Genomic DNA, 17,256 nt, shown 5'->3' with positions numbered 1-17,256 from the left:
TAAGTCATTTTTTACTGTGAAAAAAATACAGCCCAGTCTATATATTGACTAACGTAGATTTATTTTTTTCTTTTTGGTCTCCAGCATCCCTTCTTGAAGTTAGCTAAGCCCCTCTCCAGCCTGAGTCCTCTCATCGTAGCTGCAAAGGAAGCTATAAAAAACAACAGCCGCTGAGGAGCTGGTCTTCAACACAGACTCTCAAAAGAAGACACTGGGCCTCATAGCAAAACCCTCATCGACAGTGCTGTGGGATTGACAGCCAACAGGACAGCACAAGGAATTAAACAGAGCATTCGCAAGCTCAGACCCTCTTTTGTTCTTTAAAAACTCTATCGTGGAGCTTTTCCCAACACTGGGGTTATCTACACCACCACGTCTGCTGCTGTAGTGTCTTCTGAAAATGATTATTTTCAAGAAAAAAAAAAAACGGTGGAATTATCTATCGTAGTTCTGTCACTCAAACTCGTATCTGCAGCCTCTTCTTTCCCTTCATCTCCTGCAGCCTGAACATGATGTGGATTCCTTTGGTTCATGCTGATCACCTGGGCATTTCAAAGAGGTGTTACAAAAGGATTACTTCACTCCCAAAAGGGGGGAATTGTACAACTTAAATTAGCTCGTAGGTCGGTCTAACATTCGATTGGGAGGTTGCAAATATTTGCTGATCATATACAATTTCAAGGTGCCAATATGGCCGAATTAGTCACTCAAATTTATTTTTCAAACAACAGTAGAATTATATTAAGGATGGAAATGAAATGATATTTCAAGTGCTGCATTGCAGGTTTATTTTTTGAACTCTAAAAACCATCCCTCCAGGTTTCTCCTTCAATGAAAATCTCCCTTGTGTTGATTAAACTGACTAATCCGAGTGAGTCACTGTTGTCCAGATAGTTAGTAAACTATGGTACCACTGCTGACCACGATGAGTTATTCATGGTACAGCAATGACTAGGTGTGATGTGCAGTCCTGTTCTGAAATGCCATGCTCTAACAATGACAATTGGTATGAGGTGAACATGATTTGTGGTGCCATGTACCAAGTGTCATCTGGCAATGGTTAACCATGGAAAATCAGGGCTGACCATGTTAGCACTTCATGAAAAAAAAGCATGTTGAAACCTAATTTAAAAGTTGTAAGAATATATTGCTTGTACTACAATTTGGAATACGCAGAATGCCAGGAATGTTGTAGTTGACAAAATCTGTGTATCTTCAATTGAAGTATTAAAAACAAGCAAAAAATCTAAAGATTATCAACACAAAAAAAGTGGAAGCAATGACAATTTTATAATACAGCATGCTATTCTAGACTCAGATACAGCACCGCCCCTGGTGTTATGCAATCCAATATTAATGCATTGTTTGTTTGCCTTGTTGTAATAAGATGGTTTGCCATGTCTGACATCTTGACTAGCTTGTCAAGGTTTTATTAGATTTCTTTTAGGGTTGCTACACATGCTACCATTATGTTTCATACTAATGGAAGTGCTGACGCTGTCCACCACTGCTGTAATATAGGAAAGCTGCATCTCCCTTTTATTCACGATGGTCAAGACAGCAAATCTGACAAACTTTGAGAGAGTGCCGGTAATAAATTGTGGATTGAAAAATTAAGGCAGTAATTATTACTGAATGGAGCGATGCTGGTTGCACCATAGTTGGCCAACACCCTATTGACAGTGTTATGGCAGGTACTTGTGTTGTTAAACCCCTGTATTCTTTTTTTAAGGTCAATGTTGGACTGATAGGACACAATATTATGATTTGCATTCCTTGGGCTGGCTATGGAGTGTAATAAGAGATGTGCTTGCTTCTTGTCTCAAACATTGGAGGAGATATCATGGCAGGACAGGGTTCCAATCAAGTTTTGAGGACCCTGGCAGGCTTTGGGTTGAGACAATGAGCACAAAAATCCCTGCCTTTAACCCCGGGCTCAGTCAGAAAGACATTGAAGAGGATGTATTTAACTATGTTCAGCATCTTCCGGCATCGACACTGTATCATAATTTCCTGTACATTCCTTTTTTGGATGATGTGTAAACCTGTAAATGTGACGTGGAACTCCCCTATAACTGTGTGTTAAAAACAAATGTGGTTTTCTTTTTTTAATTATTTAATTTATAAAGTGCTGATCATCTCGTATACTTCAGCATTAAATGTTTTGTTTTGTTTTTTAAAAGAAAAAAACTTCAATTGTTTGCGATAAGCTATTTTTAACTGTGGTTGAAGCAATAGAAATTTTTAATTATGGATTGTGCATGGCTGTGTCTTGAGTGTAAACAAAAAAATAGTTTGGAAATTGGACCTAAATAAAAACATTCTAAACAGAATGTTCTTTTTATTGTATTCTATTGCACTTGTGCTGTTCCTCAAATATTAGCATTCATTTCTGGAAAATCTCTATGCAAAATGAGGGATATCCAGGAAAAAAAAAAAAAAAAAAAACACAACCACAATTTAGAAATATTGGAGGATTATAAAGTTATTTTATAACAGCAGTGTCTTTTTTTGTCTTTTAAGTTTATCTTAGCCTGCTAAATAATGACCAATAAAGTGCAGGATTAACTGAAAGCAAAAACTTTGCAAACAGAGATTGCTTGTGCCAGATGATATTTTATAAAATGAAAATACATGTTTGCTATAAAATGTGTTTATTTCAAAACTGCACATTTGAGACCCGGGTGTTGCACAACAGATCCATGGGATATTGTTTGCTAGCTGCAATCACTTTAAAAGTTAAAAAGCTAGTATCTTCTGGTGACATTGAGTTTGAATTTGTTTTACTGTTCCTTATCATTTTGTGTTTGTGATTCTCAATGCAATTACTAACTGCTTGATAAGGTGTTGATGGGCTTTGAGTTCAAGAGCTGCCCTTCAGTTTAGTTGCCTGCCACAGACATATGTAGCATTGGCTAGATACAGCTACACTGTCTTCATATTAGTGAGCACCAGCACCATCTAGCGCACGGCAGTATATTGGCAGCAAAGCAAACTAGATGGCACTGGCTCTTGCTTCTATTAAAAGCCTTTGACAAGCTTGTGTTACATATATCTATGGCAGGCACCTAAACTGAAGAGCAGATCCTATACTTGTGTGGAAGAAGAAAACACAAGAAGCATGATTGTAAACACAAAAAGATAAAGAGACAGTTAAAAAACAAAGACAGTGACATGTGAAGCTACTGGCGCTTTAAATATGGAAAGTGTACAAAGCAGTAAGGCAGGATATGCAAAACTCTCTCATCTCGAGGCAGAGATAACACAATGGCTAATGCTTCATTCAACACCATGAGCAACCATTTTGCATCATGTCAGCCAAGAGTAATAAATTCGCTCTCTGCAGAATGAAACTCACCACTAGGAGTCCCTCAGGATCTATTTTTGTCTCCAATTCAATCATTACAGGGAACAGTGGAGTTATTACACACCCTACATGTCCATCACCACAAGGTGTAATTGATACACACTGTATCGAGCAGGTTCGGAAGCATTTAAACTAGAAAGGAAGGGGGGAGAAACCAACAAAAAAACAGAAGGGAGACCGCATCAAAACAAGAACAACAACTCAGGTAAGACAACCATTAAATGTATTTATCTAAATGCTAGAAGTATCAGAAACAAAATTCTAGAACTTGAAGCTACTGCACTAACAGGTAACTATGATGTGATAGGTGTTACAGAAACGTGGTTATCTGAGAGTGATGGGGACGAATATAATATTTGTGGGTATGCACTGTATAGGAAAGACAGGCAGGACAGAAGAGGAGGAGGGGTAGCGCTATACATAAGAAACAGTCTTGAAGCCCAGGTGTTAAACCTGGACAAAGAAAATAAAACCGAATCAATATGGGTCAGAATAACGGACAAAAATTCAAAAGGCATAATAATAGGAGCATGCTATAGACTGCCAGATTCAGACAGTGAGCACAATAATCTGTTATACAATGACATTAGAAATGTGTGTAGCAAAGGAGAAGCTATACTAATGGGGGATTTCAACTTCCCCCAAATAAAATGGGAAAACCCGGTGGGTAGCGCGAAGGATGAAATAGAAATGGTGGAAATGACAAATGACTGCTTCCTAACACAATTTGTGAAGGCACCCACTAGAGGGGAGGCATGCCTTGATTTAGTCTTTTCAAATAACGAAGACAGAATAACTAAAACAGAGGTCAGAGAACCACTGGCAAACTCAGACCACAACATGGTCTCATTTGAAGTGTTTTTTAAATCCCCAAAAGTAAAGACTAAAGCTAAGGTTTACAATTTTAGAAAAGTAAACTATGAAGGTATGAAACAGAGACTAACAGAAGTAGATTGGAGTAAAATAGAGAAAACACCCACAGAAGAAGGATGGTTGTTCTTCAAAAATGTAGTACTAGAGGCGCAAAACAATTATATCCCTAAAGTAGACAAATCTAAATGTAAAACTAAATTGCCAAAATGGTTTAATAGATCAATTAAAAAAAATATTCAGCGAAAAAAGGCACTTTACAGAGCATTAAAAAAGGACCAAAAAGAAAGTACGCAGAAAGAGTACACAGAACTGCAAACGCAAGTCAAAAAGGAAGTTAGAAAGGCCAAGAGAGAAATAGAAATAAACATTGCTAAGGGAGCTAAAACCAATTCCAAAATGTTTTTCCAATATTACAACAGCAAGAGAACATTCAAAGAGGAGATTAAATGTTTAAGAGATACAAATGGCAAAATCGTAGAGGAAGAAAAAAAAATAGCAAATATGTTAAATGATTACTTTTCACAAGTTTTTACAAAGGAAGATACTGACAACATGCCCCACATGTCATCCAGTTCCTATCCAGTTTTAAATAACTTTAGCATAACTGAGGCAGAAGTGTTAAAGGGACTAGGAGCTCTTAAAATAAACAAATCCCCTGGGCCGGATGAGATCCTCCCAGTAGTACTCAAAGAAATGAAAGAAGTAATTTACAAACCGCTAACCAAGATCATGCAGCAGTCTCTTGACACAGGGGTGGTACCGACAGACTGGAAAATTGCAAACGTAATACCGATCCACAAAAAGGGAAACAAAACTGAACCAGGTAACTACAGACCAGTAAGCCTGACTTCTATTATATGCAAACTTATGGAAACTATAATAAGATCCAAAATGGAAAATTACCTATATGGTAACAGGGTACTGGGAGACAGTCAACATGGTTTTAGGAAAGGGAGATCGTGCCTAACTAACTTGCTTGATTTTTTTGAGGATGCAACATCGATAATGGATAATTGCAAAGCATATGACATGGTTTATTTAGATTTCCAGAAAGCTTTTGACAAAGTCCCGCACAAAAGATTAATTCTCAAACTGAATGCAGTTGGGATTCAAGGAAACACATGTACATGGATTAGGGAGTGGTTAACATGTAGAAAACAGAAAGTACTGATTAGAGGAAAAACCTCAGAATGGAGTGTGGTAACCAGCGGTGTACCACAGGGATCAGTATTAGGTCCTCTGCTATTCCTAATCTACATTAATGATTTAGATTCTGGTATAGTAAGCAAACTTGTTAAATTTGCAGACGACACAAAAGTAGGAGGAGTGGCAAACACTGTTGCAGCAGCAAAGGTCATTCAAAATGATCTAGACAAGATTCAGAACTGGGCAGACACATGGCAAATGACATTTAATAGAGAAAAGTGTAAGGTACTGCACGCAGGAAATAAAAATGTACATTATAAATATCATATGGGAGATATTGAAATTGGAGAAGGAATCTATGAAAAAGACCTAGGAGTTTTTGTTGACTCAGAAATGTCTTCATCTAGACAATGTGGGGAAGCTATAAAAAAGGCTAACAAGATGCTCAGATACATTGTGAAAAGTGTTGAATTTAAATCAAGGGAAGTAATGTTAAAACTGTACAATGCACTAGTAAGACCTCATCTTGAATATTGTGTTCAGTTCTGGTCACCTTGCTATAAAAAAGATATTGCTGCTCTAGAAAGAGTGCAAAGAAGAGCGACCAGAATTATTCCGGGCTTAAAAGGCATGTCATATGCAGACAGGCTAAAAGAATTGAATCTGTTCAGTCTTGAACAAAGAAGACTACGTGGCGACCTAATTCAAGCATTCAAAATTCTAAAAGGTATTGACAGTGTCGACCCAAGGGACTTTTTCAGCCTGAAAAAAGAAACAAGGACCAGGGGTCACAAATGGAGTTTAGAAAAAGGGGCATTCAGAATAGAAAATAGGAGGCACTTTTTTACACAGAGAATTGTGAGGGTCTGGAATCAACTCCCCAGTAATGTTGTTGAAGCTGACACCCTGGGATCCTTCAAGAAGCTGCTTGATGAGATTTTGGGATCAATAAGCTACTAACAACCAAGCGAGCAAGATGGTCCGAATGGCCTCCTCTCGTTTGTAAACTTTCTTATGTTCTTATGTTCTTATTAACACTTTAAAATACCTGTTGTCAACTTCCATTCACTATATTCTGTAGGTCTCAAATGTGTAGTTTTGAAAGAACCACATGTTATAGCCAGCATGGGTTTTCATTTTAAAACATGGTATCTGGTACTACTCCAGGTTCAAAGAAAGTATCAGTTGCCTGACTCACTTTCTTACTGCTTGCTTTATTCTGTTACTGTTTCACTTCCTAGGTCGTTTCAGCTGAGTAATGTCTTTGGGATCAAATCATGTTAATGGTTTCATACTATGTCAGTCAGTAGGGGAAGCACCGGATGGGTTAATGACAGGAATGAAGGCATTGAAGGGGTGGAGGCAATAGACATACTTTTAGATGTAAACATGATATATTTAGTAAAGTTTGGATACAATTCTTACACAATGGTTTTAAAGGCTTCATTTATGAGAGACTGCAAGAATATCCCACATCATTGTGGACAAATAATACAAAAAACATGTTTTATTTGATTTCTTTAACGTTGCAGATATTTCACTTGGGTTGTATTTAGCTTTCAAAATGAACACCAAGAAACAGTAATTTACTATATAATTTCCAAAGTAGGTTCCACTTTACAAAAAGGGCTGACAATCCCTAAGAATTCCAATGGAATATCTTGTTATTCTTTTGGTGTTGCATTTCAGTTCAGTATGACTCTAGCCAAGTTTATCGGTAAAGTAGAAAAACCATTAGAAAAAAATCACTAATACACACAAACACCTCTTCACTCCAAATCGTCATGAGCACATTTTTTTCCAAACAGGAAAAAACACACTCAGTGAAGTTACTAAACCAGAAATACACAACTCGGGCATTTATTTTAGGGGCTTTTGAGTAGTCTAGTTTATCATTTTAATTGGTGTTATTTCCTTATGGAATAAGGAAAGTTATTTCCTTATGCTAATGACTATCTGGAGTAAATACTGTAGCTTTGAGTATCTAGTTTTGACAACATTTGTGCTAATAACTGTTTGGAACAAAAAAGAAACTTTGATAGGCAACCATATGTCAATAGAAATTTGCAGGCATTCTTTCAAATATGTTGCCTTGTAGTGTATAATAAAATATATACAATTGTGCACCATTTACTATGGCACTGTAAAATACCACAAGCACACCTCAACCTGAGTGGTGATTGAAGAAATGTCAATCCTTTTTGATCACCACCATTGGTTTTCATTCAATTTGGACTTGCTGGAAGCAAGTAGCAGAGTCTACCCTAACATGCAGTGTTGCACCCAGACCCGTCTGGAGTCAAGCTGGCACAGAGATTCAAATGCTAAATGAACATCCCTCTCAATGTATTCAGAGGCAAACATTATCAGTTTTGTGTTGGGTAGAAGTAGCAATTATTGAATTTATAGACAATACAGGTAGCAATATAGGAAAAACACTGACTGAAATACTAATATAAGGCAAGAAATTACTTTGACCTTTTACATTTGTATACTGATAACAGCTAACAGGAAACAGTTATACAGTTGTTAAATGTGGATAAAATGTGGCCCTTTAAGAGTGCATTGCTTGGTTAAGGTAAATTAATTAAGGACCTGGGTGGAACAAGGTCTTGACTAAACTGGATTGGCTTCCAGTGGCTTGCTGTCAATACACCACTGGAGCTGAAGGATGCGGCAGCTGCCAGTCAGCGCATTGGCCCCTGCGCGCTTCATAGGTCTGTGAGATTTTCACAGGTGATAGTCCTGAGTGTGATGAACCCTGGCATCTCATCAGCCTTTGCCCGGCCTTTCTTCCTAAGCTGCAGCCTCTGAGATGTGGAGGGGTCATTCGTGGAGGCGGCCAAGATAACCTGGCCCATGAACTCGTCCTGAATGGTGTTTTTGTTCCAGATCTGTGGGGCAAACACACTGGCTCTGAATCAGAAAACAAGTGTGGCAGGCACAGCAAACGCATCTCCCCTGCCACAGTGTCAATACAAAATCAGAGCTGTTGGTAACGGTGAAATAAGGAGGGACAGACAGGCAGGCAGGCAGGCAGACAGACAGGCAAGCAGACAGACAAACAGACAGGCAGGCAGGCCAACAGAGACAAACAGACAGGCAGGCAGACAGAGAGACAGGCAGGCAGACAGAGAGACAGACAGACACAGACAAACAGACAGGCAGGCAGGTCCCCTGATCACCTGCCCTGATTCTGATACTTTATAACAAGTTTTCTTTTTTTTTTTTTTTTTTTTTACTGTCCTCTTTATCTTTTCATGATGAAGCATTTTGATTCATTAGTATTACAGTTATTCAAATAAGAGCCAGCACCCTCTGCTGAACTATTCTGAATACAAATTAAAAGTTGTTCCGCAGTCGGTGTTCAATAGACAGCACGGGCACAATTTAAACACACTGACTGATCCAGCCTATGCTACATATATCTGTAACGTATTAGGTAAGGTAGTTAGGATGCATTTAGCTTTGTTAGTTAGGAGCCAAAACAGTTCATTTTGAAATTACACAGCAGTTAAAAGGGAAAATGAACTATAAATTATAATTATTATTTATTAAATGTATAGATATTGCAGTATTCATAATAATTGTGTATCCATTAAGTAAACAATTGCCTCTTTCTTATTTTGGGTATTTACCATCATTTTTGAATGACCTAATATGGTTCCCCACCTCAGCCAGCCCTGGGAAGACTTTTCAGAAGCATTTTTTTCTAAACTAGTTAGTAAGCATAGCAAATAATGATTTAATGAGAAACTAATGATAACCATTTACAACACACATGATAGGATACTAGAGAGGAAAGGACTGGAACTTTAGGACAATCCCGGAAGGTTAACGTATCCTCTCTTGTACACTTCCTGTAGTGACTATCCCATCCATGTGCTCTATGTTTATCCTAAATTCTCTTACCTGCACAGTGATGGGCTTCCTGGGTTTCTTCCTGTAAAAGATGACCTGTGTGTCGAACTTTGGGTCAGTGGTGTTGTTTTGGGCGGGTGTGGTTATCGTCTGTCTTTCACACTTAATAATCAGGTATGGGTCAGCTCCTGCAGATAACCAACAAAAACACAGACCAACCTGCTAGTGACAACTCTTCAATGGTTTGAACAGTGTTTGGGGCGCTCCTTTAAATCAATGCAGCTTACCTTTAATACTATAAAAAACAATGTACGTGTTCATATACTCAGCTGGTGAATTTAGGATAAGCTGGTGGATTCAATCCAAAAACTCTCTTCAATTTGACGGTACAAATTACCAAGGCTCTGAGAATCATAAACAAGTAGATCTCATGACCTACAACTAAAAGTATAATTAGAGCCCTGTGTTTTTCCAAAATACAAAACAGCACAAAATAAAATGAAATACAACATATAAAATGAAATAAAACAAAAAATAAAAGAAAAAACGTATTATAGCAAAAATATAGAGGGCATAGGCAGTACTTACTGTAAATAGGCAGTTAATTAAGTCGATTAGAGACTGTACGTTACCGTTACAGCCACTAATGAAAAATTATGGTAATTAAATTATTTTTCTGTGCTAGGTCTGTTTATGTCAAAATGTTAAAAGAAAGTATGAATATAGTTAAAACAATATGTATACTCTACTGTTATTGATATACATCTATTTTATTAATGTATACCTGTAATAAAACAACAACAATATTTGTGAAAAATAAAATGAAAAATTATAAAAAAAATAAATAAAAAGAATTTCACGGGGCTCTAAATATAATACATCAGATAATGTAAGAACTGAGCAAGCCTAGTTACATGAAAACCAGACCAGTGGTTTCTAAGAACCAAGTTTCATAAGTAGGTCCATACCAGATTTCACCACATTTGCATGAGCAAATTCTCCAGATATATCTAAAATCGTGACATTAGTGCCTCAGCTAGATCCATGTCTCTGAGAGTTGCACTGTTAACATTTTTATTACATTCATTTCATGACTGTAGAGTTGAAGGTTGTTTAGCCAAAGTTTTAAAAGCCATTTTCTGATTGCTTCAGTGCTCCGACTACTTCATCTTTTTTAAACAAAGGTGGGGCACTATCAAACAAAGCTCTTGCACTTTAAACTGTCTGAGTAGAACTCTAGACTTGCAAAGAATGCTTGGTGAAAGTTTCCCCAAGAAGACTTTGAAAACAGCAAGTTAATGGAAGGGAATAGGGTTGCAAACTGTTCTTCTAGAAAGCGGATTACAAAAAAGGCTGTTTTACTCACCCCCTGAGCTATCCTGTTTCTGTAGCCCCTCAGCGCCGGCAATGTGAACCTGAGTCACTGTCTGTGCATAGCCACACAACCCAATCCAGCAGGTCTGTAAAGGCTTATCCATCACCAGCTCTCTGGGTGCAAAGACAGGGCATTTATCCACAACTTAGTACTTTTTCACTGCCCATATATAGATATACAAAGGAACTATTAAGAAACATAGTAATTAAATATATTAGTATAGGTTTATATAGGAGTAAGACGACAAATCTCTGAGTATGAGAAGATATCAGTAGAACACTACAGACGCTTACCATCCTATAACCCTATAGTATTGAATGGTACTGCTTTACAATTAAAATATACCTTATACAATCCGCTACAGGTAGTGGACAAAAAATGGAAACACCAATGTAAAGTCACTTAATAGGGCGTTGGGTCACCACACAAGGCCAGTATGGCCTGTATGTGCCGTAGCATAGAGTCTACCAGCCTGTGGAATTCTGGAGGAGATGCGGCACCATTCTTCCACGAGAAAGTCAATCAACTCATGCCTGGTTGATGGAGGTGGAAAACGCTGTCTCAGGTGTCATTCCAGAATATCCCATAAATGCTCGACTGGGTTCAGATCTGGTGACTGAGAAGGTCAAGACATATGGATAACATCAGTGTCATGCTCATCAAACCACTGGGCGACCAGACATGCTCTGTGGATGGGGGTATTGTCATCCTGGAAGACCCCCCCTTGGCAGAAAAGAAATGCTGCAACATGGGGTGAAGATGATCACTCAGTACCATTAAGTAGCGATTAGCATTGACCTTGCTTTCTAAGGGAATGAGTGCACCCAAACCATGCCAGGAAAATGCGCCCAACAACATTACGGAACCACCTGAACCCTTCATTGTTGGAACCAAGCACTCAGGGCTGTAGAGTTCTTTAGATTGGTGTCACACGTGCACTCGTCCATTTGTTAGGAGTATGGTGAAGGATGATTCATCTGACCATATCACATTTCTCCACTGTTCGGTAGTCCACTGCCTGTGCTCTTTGCACCACTGGACTCGCAAACGTGCATTGCCAGGTGTGATGAGCGGTTTGTGCACTGAAACCCGACTATGGTATCTCGCTCTGTGGAGTTCTCGGTGGACTGTTTTTGATGAAACTGGTTGAAATTTGCAGTCAATTGATCTGCAGTTGCTCGCTTGTTTTGCCTTGCACTTCGAACTAATGCGCAGATATCACGATCCTGGAGTAAGTGCTTCCGCCCCCTGCCTTTCCCTCAGAGTTACATGCCGACATCACCTTAGACACTGTTGCTCATGAAACATCAGCAAGTTGAGCTGTCTTGGTCACTGAAGCTTCTGCCAAATGCATCCCAACAATTACCCCTCTTTCAAAGTCACTGAGGTCTCCTCTTGCTAGCCATAATTATAGGCAACCAGGCCTGTCTAGCATTTTTATACATGACCCTAAGCATGTTGGGATGTTATTTGCTTAATTAACGCATAAGCCACACTTGTGTGGAATCCCTTGCTTTCAACATACTTGGTGTCCCTCATTTACCCAGGTGTTTCCATTTTTTTGTCCACTACCTGTACATGTTGGATGTTAATTTTGTTTATGTTTTGAAGGGCATTCCTTTAGGTGTCTAAGGTAATTGGTTACAATGTGAAGAAGGAATGAGGCATAACCAACTGCACCAACCAAAATCACAGGAGCAACGCTGAAAATACAAGAGTGGGATGGTGTCCTGTACGTCCAGTTTGTTAGAATACACAATAAAGATGCTATTACCGGCATCCGGAATACACATCTGTAAACACCCTGAGCAGGAAATCTCCCAGAATGCATTGCTGGAACGTGGAGGGTATAATGACGTAGCGGCCCTTCCGTTGTGTTGTCCTCATGAACACAGAGCGAGCGTTGATGTACGTGGAAGTGGCCACGTTCTGCTGCGTCTGTAAGCTGTGGATTCGGAATTCCCTGTTAAGTTCCACCTAGAAAAAAGAATATGATAAATTGCATTTCTTTGTAAAATCTTTAATGAGTAAGTAGCTTTAAATGTAATTTTAACTCACCTTACTATTATAAAGGTGGTTGCAATAATTCTGAGTGTTTCTGGGTTCTGTTCCTCCCATATTGTGTTATTATAATTTTTCTCTGAGTCTGCCTTAACCTGGCTTTGAACTGAAGCTAGAGCTCTTCAGTAGAGGTGTCACAGGAAATAAGTTAGCGTTTGCCTTTTTGAGTCTTTCTAGACACGCGCGAATCTTACAATTTAAAGGCAAGGCTAAGCCGTCTCCTTTTTCTGTCAAACTAATTCAGAAAATTGTTTTACTTTTAAAAAATGTTTCAGGATCTTTATAAAAGCTACGTTATATGTGGTTAAAATTGCAAACACATTGTTATAATATTTATAATACTTTTTATTGTATCATGTTTTATTTTATTTAATAATAGCGGTTAACTTTAAGCTACTACAAAGACGTGGTCGTGCGATTTATTTTTATGTGCAATTATATTTGTGTTAAATCGCTATAACACTTTTTAAATAATATGACAATATCTATTATTTAACATTCCCAGTTTAAACCATCATCAGAGTTGTCATTTTAAATTTGTAATCGCCGGATATTTACATTATAGGTTTTCTTTGTACAAATATTACCAAAAGAGAAATAAATACGATATTCTGTATATTGGTTACGACATATATGAAACAATTAAGCATTAAGATGTATTTTTATGTGCAATTAGATTATTACAGCTGTCAAGTCACAAACGCCTCCCCTCTATGTATACTGCCCAGGCCCACTCCAAAAAAAGGCGCAAAATCTAAAACAATTTATTTTTTAAATAAAATATACCAAAAACAAAACCAGACAGCATCACAAGCATCGATCTGTATGTACTGCACTCTTATTTGTCATTCATAATACAGGTGTGTATATACACGTCCCTATATAATCGTTTTGTGCGTTTCTCAAATTATGTATCTATACAGATTTTAAAACACCATATGTCGCTAAAAACGTACAGGTTTTCTGTATATATTAAAACAGGTTTACTTATTCCCACACGTAACTTGTTAAACGTCAAAAACAGTATTCTCTATCAATAAAAGTGTTTGTACCCACTTACCGGTAACATTTATTAAAAAAATAAAAAATAAAAAAACAACCATGCATTTCACCGTGAAAATAACTTAGTTAAACTTGAGCCTACATAGAATAAACGCTTACATTTGCTTACGCCACGGTATGATATGACAACATTTTTGAAAGGAAATAAACATTTGTTAAGTAGTGATTTTAACTCTGCATAAACATAAATTATACTAACAAAAGAATGTTTTTAAAATATTTATTTTTGTTAAAAACCACATTGCATATCCAAGCTTTAAATAAAATGTATTTATAATAAAACAAAAAAAAAACTTAAACCGTACATTTACACTCTGTTAAATAAGACGACACATGTTACTTTTTTAAACAGAAAAATAATGTCTGCAATACACTTCGATAAATATGATGGCAAAAGTCACATTTTTAAAAAAAAAAAAAAAAAAAAAAAAACACGGTCCGCAATACATGTTTTCGTTTCTTGAAAAAATACAAATGGCATCTGTAAAATCTTGAATAAATCTCCACAGAACCTTGCCTTTAAAAAATTTGCGCGCTCGAGGAAAGGCTCAAAAAGGCAAACGCTAACTTATTTCCCGTGACAACGGGACTGAATGACCTTCCTTGTTTTGATTGAAGTCGTGTGACAAAGTGGCCTCAACTCTGGCCGCCAAACCTGTTTCTGTAAATATCGATTTAGCAGGACTGGCCCATTGTCACATGATTTGAATGGAATTAGGAATGGCGTTCAGTCCTGGTACTGAAGCTTAAACTCAATGAAAGAGAAAAATGATAATAACGCAATATCAGTGCAGCAACAGAACCCATAACCACCAAGAACAATTGCCAGCAGCATGCAATAGAAAGAGACATGTCAATAGATAAATACATACATCAGTGACATTTGAAGCTACTTATTGTGCTGTGAATAGGGTCTGTTTAAAAAAAAAAAAAAAAAGAAAAAGCACACAGGACTGCAAGCCAATATTATAATGATTGCAAACAATACAACAATGATACGCCTTTGGGGAACTGTCTTAATACTTTTGGTGCCACTTTTAATATTTCAACATGTTAATTGTACAATTAACGATAAATTGCTATATATATATATATATATATATATATATATATATATATATATATATATATATATATATATATATATACTTTGAGCATTCTCAGTTAGGTGTCCTATCTATTTTATAATGCATATATGTTTTTCCGAAGTTTTAGCAGGTAACTTCTTGATTCCCCATATAGTTCGCACAAGCTGTTTTAAAATGTTGTCCTCAAGAGACACCTCTTCAGACAACACCTGTAAAACAACTCAACTCTTCTGGACAATATAGTACTCTGCCTTTAATGCAGTTTAACTTGCATGTATCTGCTTCCTGGTTTACTGTATTTAATCCTGTAATTAACCCAATCTGTAGTATTTTGTATTTCACCTGCACTCATATCTAACCCTGATGTAACTATCAACACTGTTATCTGCTCTTGAACTGCCCTGATATCAAATCGTACTTTGTGTTGTATTTGCTCTTATTAGGACTGAAGTCATTGTATTTTGTATCTTGATCTTAATTGTACTGTAATTCTTTATGTATTTTTTGTATACAATTGTAAGTCACCCTGGGTAAGGGTGTCTGCTAAGAAATTAATAATAATAATAATAATAATAATAATAATATGTACCTTTAATGTATATGTACCTTTTTCCCAAATCATTTGAAACATCCTCAAAAAATATGATTTGATTTTAGATGAGACAGGAAGCTGATATTAACTCAGCGGCCCTCCCCTTCAACTCAGTGAAACCTATAAAGCAATGATTTCTTCTTTCCTCTGTGACTTTTTAAAGATCCTCTTACTTTGAATATCATGAAGCCGATGGTGAGATTCTCTCCTTGGCCTATCTTTTTGTGTATTTTCAGGTCCCGCTGCTGGAGTGAGATCAGGACTTCATCTTCATCTTTCTTCACATCAAAGACATACTGTTGAGAACAGAGGGATATTAATAAACAACAAAGGTCCTGCTCAATCAATAAAGTGATGAACCTCTTAAACATTTTTCCTATTCTGGTCATACTTTATCAATAAAGGTTTTGGTTTTAGGTTTAAACTGGATAAAGCCTGAATTCTACCCCCCAGAATGGGTTGAAACCCAAATTCACCCAACTGGTACAAATAGTAAATCACAATAAATGCATAGTACATTGCTCGCCCTTTATAATGCTGTCGTCAAGAGCCACAGTTAAGATACTGTGCAATTTGTGTTCTGCCTTAATACAAGAATAAAAGTGCTTGTGTAATGGCATTATGGGGCAAATGGGAGCCACAACCATACTGAATTATAACCAGTTCCATGGCATAAAGTGCATTATAACGAGGGAGCGCTGTATAAATATATGAATAACGTAACTGAACAGTTAATTTGTGCTTTGACTGGGGGGAAAAACACTCAAGCCCTCTCTTTCAAAGCCACGTCTAAAATATGCCCAACATTCAGGATGCGCATTATCATTGTCAGCATTACTTCAAGTAATCAGATTTCTTGGCATTCGAATCGCACACCATCAGATCAGATAACTGGAATACAGCTTCCAGTAGGTTTGTGCTTGCTCGATTGTTCCTTGTTTCTGTCTTTTACAGCAAATAATGAATTAATGCTTGTGGCAGGAAACGGCTGAGCGGGGACGTCAGGCCAGAATGAGGAAGCACACACAGGTCAGGTAACTGCAGTGAAAAAGATGCAGCTTATCGTTTATTTTTTAATACAAAAATAATTAAAATATTGAAACAAAAAGACAGTGCTCACAGAGAGAAAAAAATATATAAACAAAATAATCACAAACACAAAAATACAAATACGATCCAGGTCAGGCTGGGCTAATCGCCTTCACTGTTCCTAGATGTTTGTTTTAAATTAATCTCCTCTCGCTCTCCCGTTCTCCACTTCTGAACACCCACCCGGAACTGAGAGTGCTGCAGGTTTATATACTGTGGCCGAGGGGTTTAGCTAGTTAGTAATTATTCTATTACCCCTCGGCCACAATCTGCACAAGTTTATTTAATTACTCCTGGCAGAGGACAAGCTGCTACCTTGCCTCTGCCAGAACACACTCAAACAAAAACAAAAAAACAAAACGCGGCACTTCGTCGTCACATATAAATAAACACAATAAATAAATCAGTACAAACAAAATAACACAGTACAGGAGCGGAGGGGGAAAGTCCGTTCTAAAAATAAATACTGTAGGGCTGCTTTCCATGTTACAATTCTGCTTAATGATTTTCCATGTGTAGCTCTTGGTTGTGCAACAGATGACTTGGGAAGTACAGAACAATGCACTGCTGGAAGTGCACTGATGCACAGGTGTCTGAATCTAATTGATTAGGATTGAAACATGATGTGCATGTAATCACACTGGGCAGTTTACAAGGGAGTGCTACTTAGCCCCACCCTCTACATAAAAGCTGACAGACTGCTTCCAGAAAGTTTACAAGAGGTAAATGGTTAACTTGTTCT

At 37.4% G+C, this 17,256-nt stretch overlaps 2 protein-coding genes across 7 annotated transcripts in view; one reads left to right on the top strand and one right to left on the bottom strand.

Moving 5' to 3' along the window:
* The window catches only part of LOC121295659 (serine/threonine-protein kinase PAK 3), an 83,428-nt gene extending 79,917 nt beyond the window's left edge, over positions 1–3,511 (top strand). For all 4 annotated transcript variants that reach the window (XM_041220598.1, XM_041220597.1, XM_041220596.1 and 1 more), the window contains one exon: positions 85–3,511. In XM_041220598.1, coding sequence (XP_041076532.1) covers positions 85–174 — 90 coding nt within the window. In that variant the 3' untranslated portion in view covers positions 175–3,511. The remainder of the gene's footprint in view (positions 1–84) is intronic.
* Positions 3,512–6,758: 3,247 nt separating this feature from the next.
* The window catches only part of LOC121295654 (calpain-5-like), a 30,990-nt gene continuing 20,492 nt past the window's right edge, over positions 6,759–17,256 (bottom strand). For all 3 annotated transcript variants that reach the window (XM_041220590.1, XM_041220591.1, XM_041220589.1), the window contains exons 9-13: positions 15,599–15,721; positions 12,397–12,599; positions 10,614–10,735; positions 9,299–9,435; positions 6,759–8,280 (exon numbers count right to left, since the gene is read on the bottom strand). In XM_041220590.1, coding sequence (XP_041076524.1) covers positions 8,098–8,280; positions 9,299–9,435; positions 10,614–10,735; positions 12,397–12,599; positions 15,599–15,721 — 768 coding nt within the window. In that variant the 3' untranslated portion in view covers positions 6,759–8,097. The remainder of the gene's footprint in view (positions 8,281–9,298; positions 9,436–10,613; positions 10,736–12,396; positions 12,600–15,598; positions 15,722–17,256) is intronic.

This window comes from Polyodon spathula, chromosome 20 (assembly GCF_017654505.1).
Source record: "Polyodon spathula isolate WHYD16114869_AA chromosome 20, ASM1765450v1, whole genome shotgun sequence".
In the NCBI taxonomy this organism is placed as follows: Eukaryota; Metazoa; Chordata; class Actinopteri; order Acipenseriformes; family Polyodontidae; genus Polyodon; species Polyodon spathula.
Note: the sequence above shows the minus strand (reverse complement) of the source record. Positions and strands in the feature narration are given on the sequence as shown.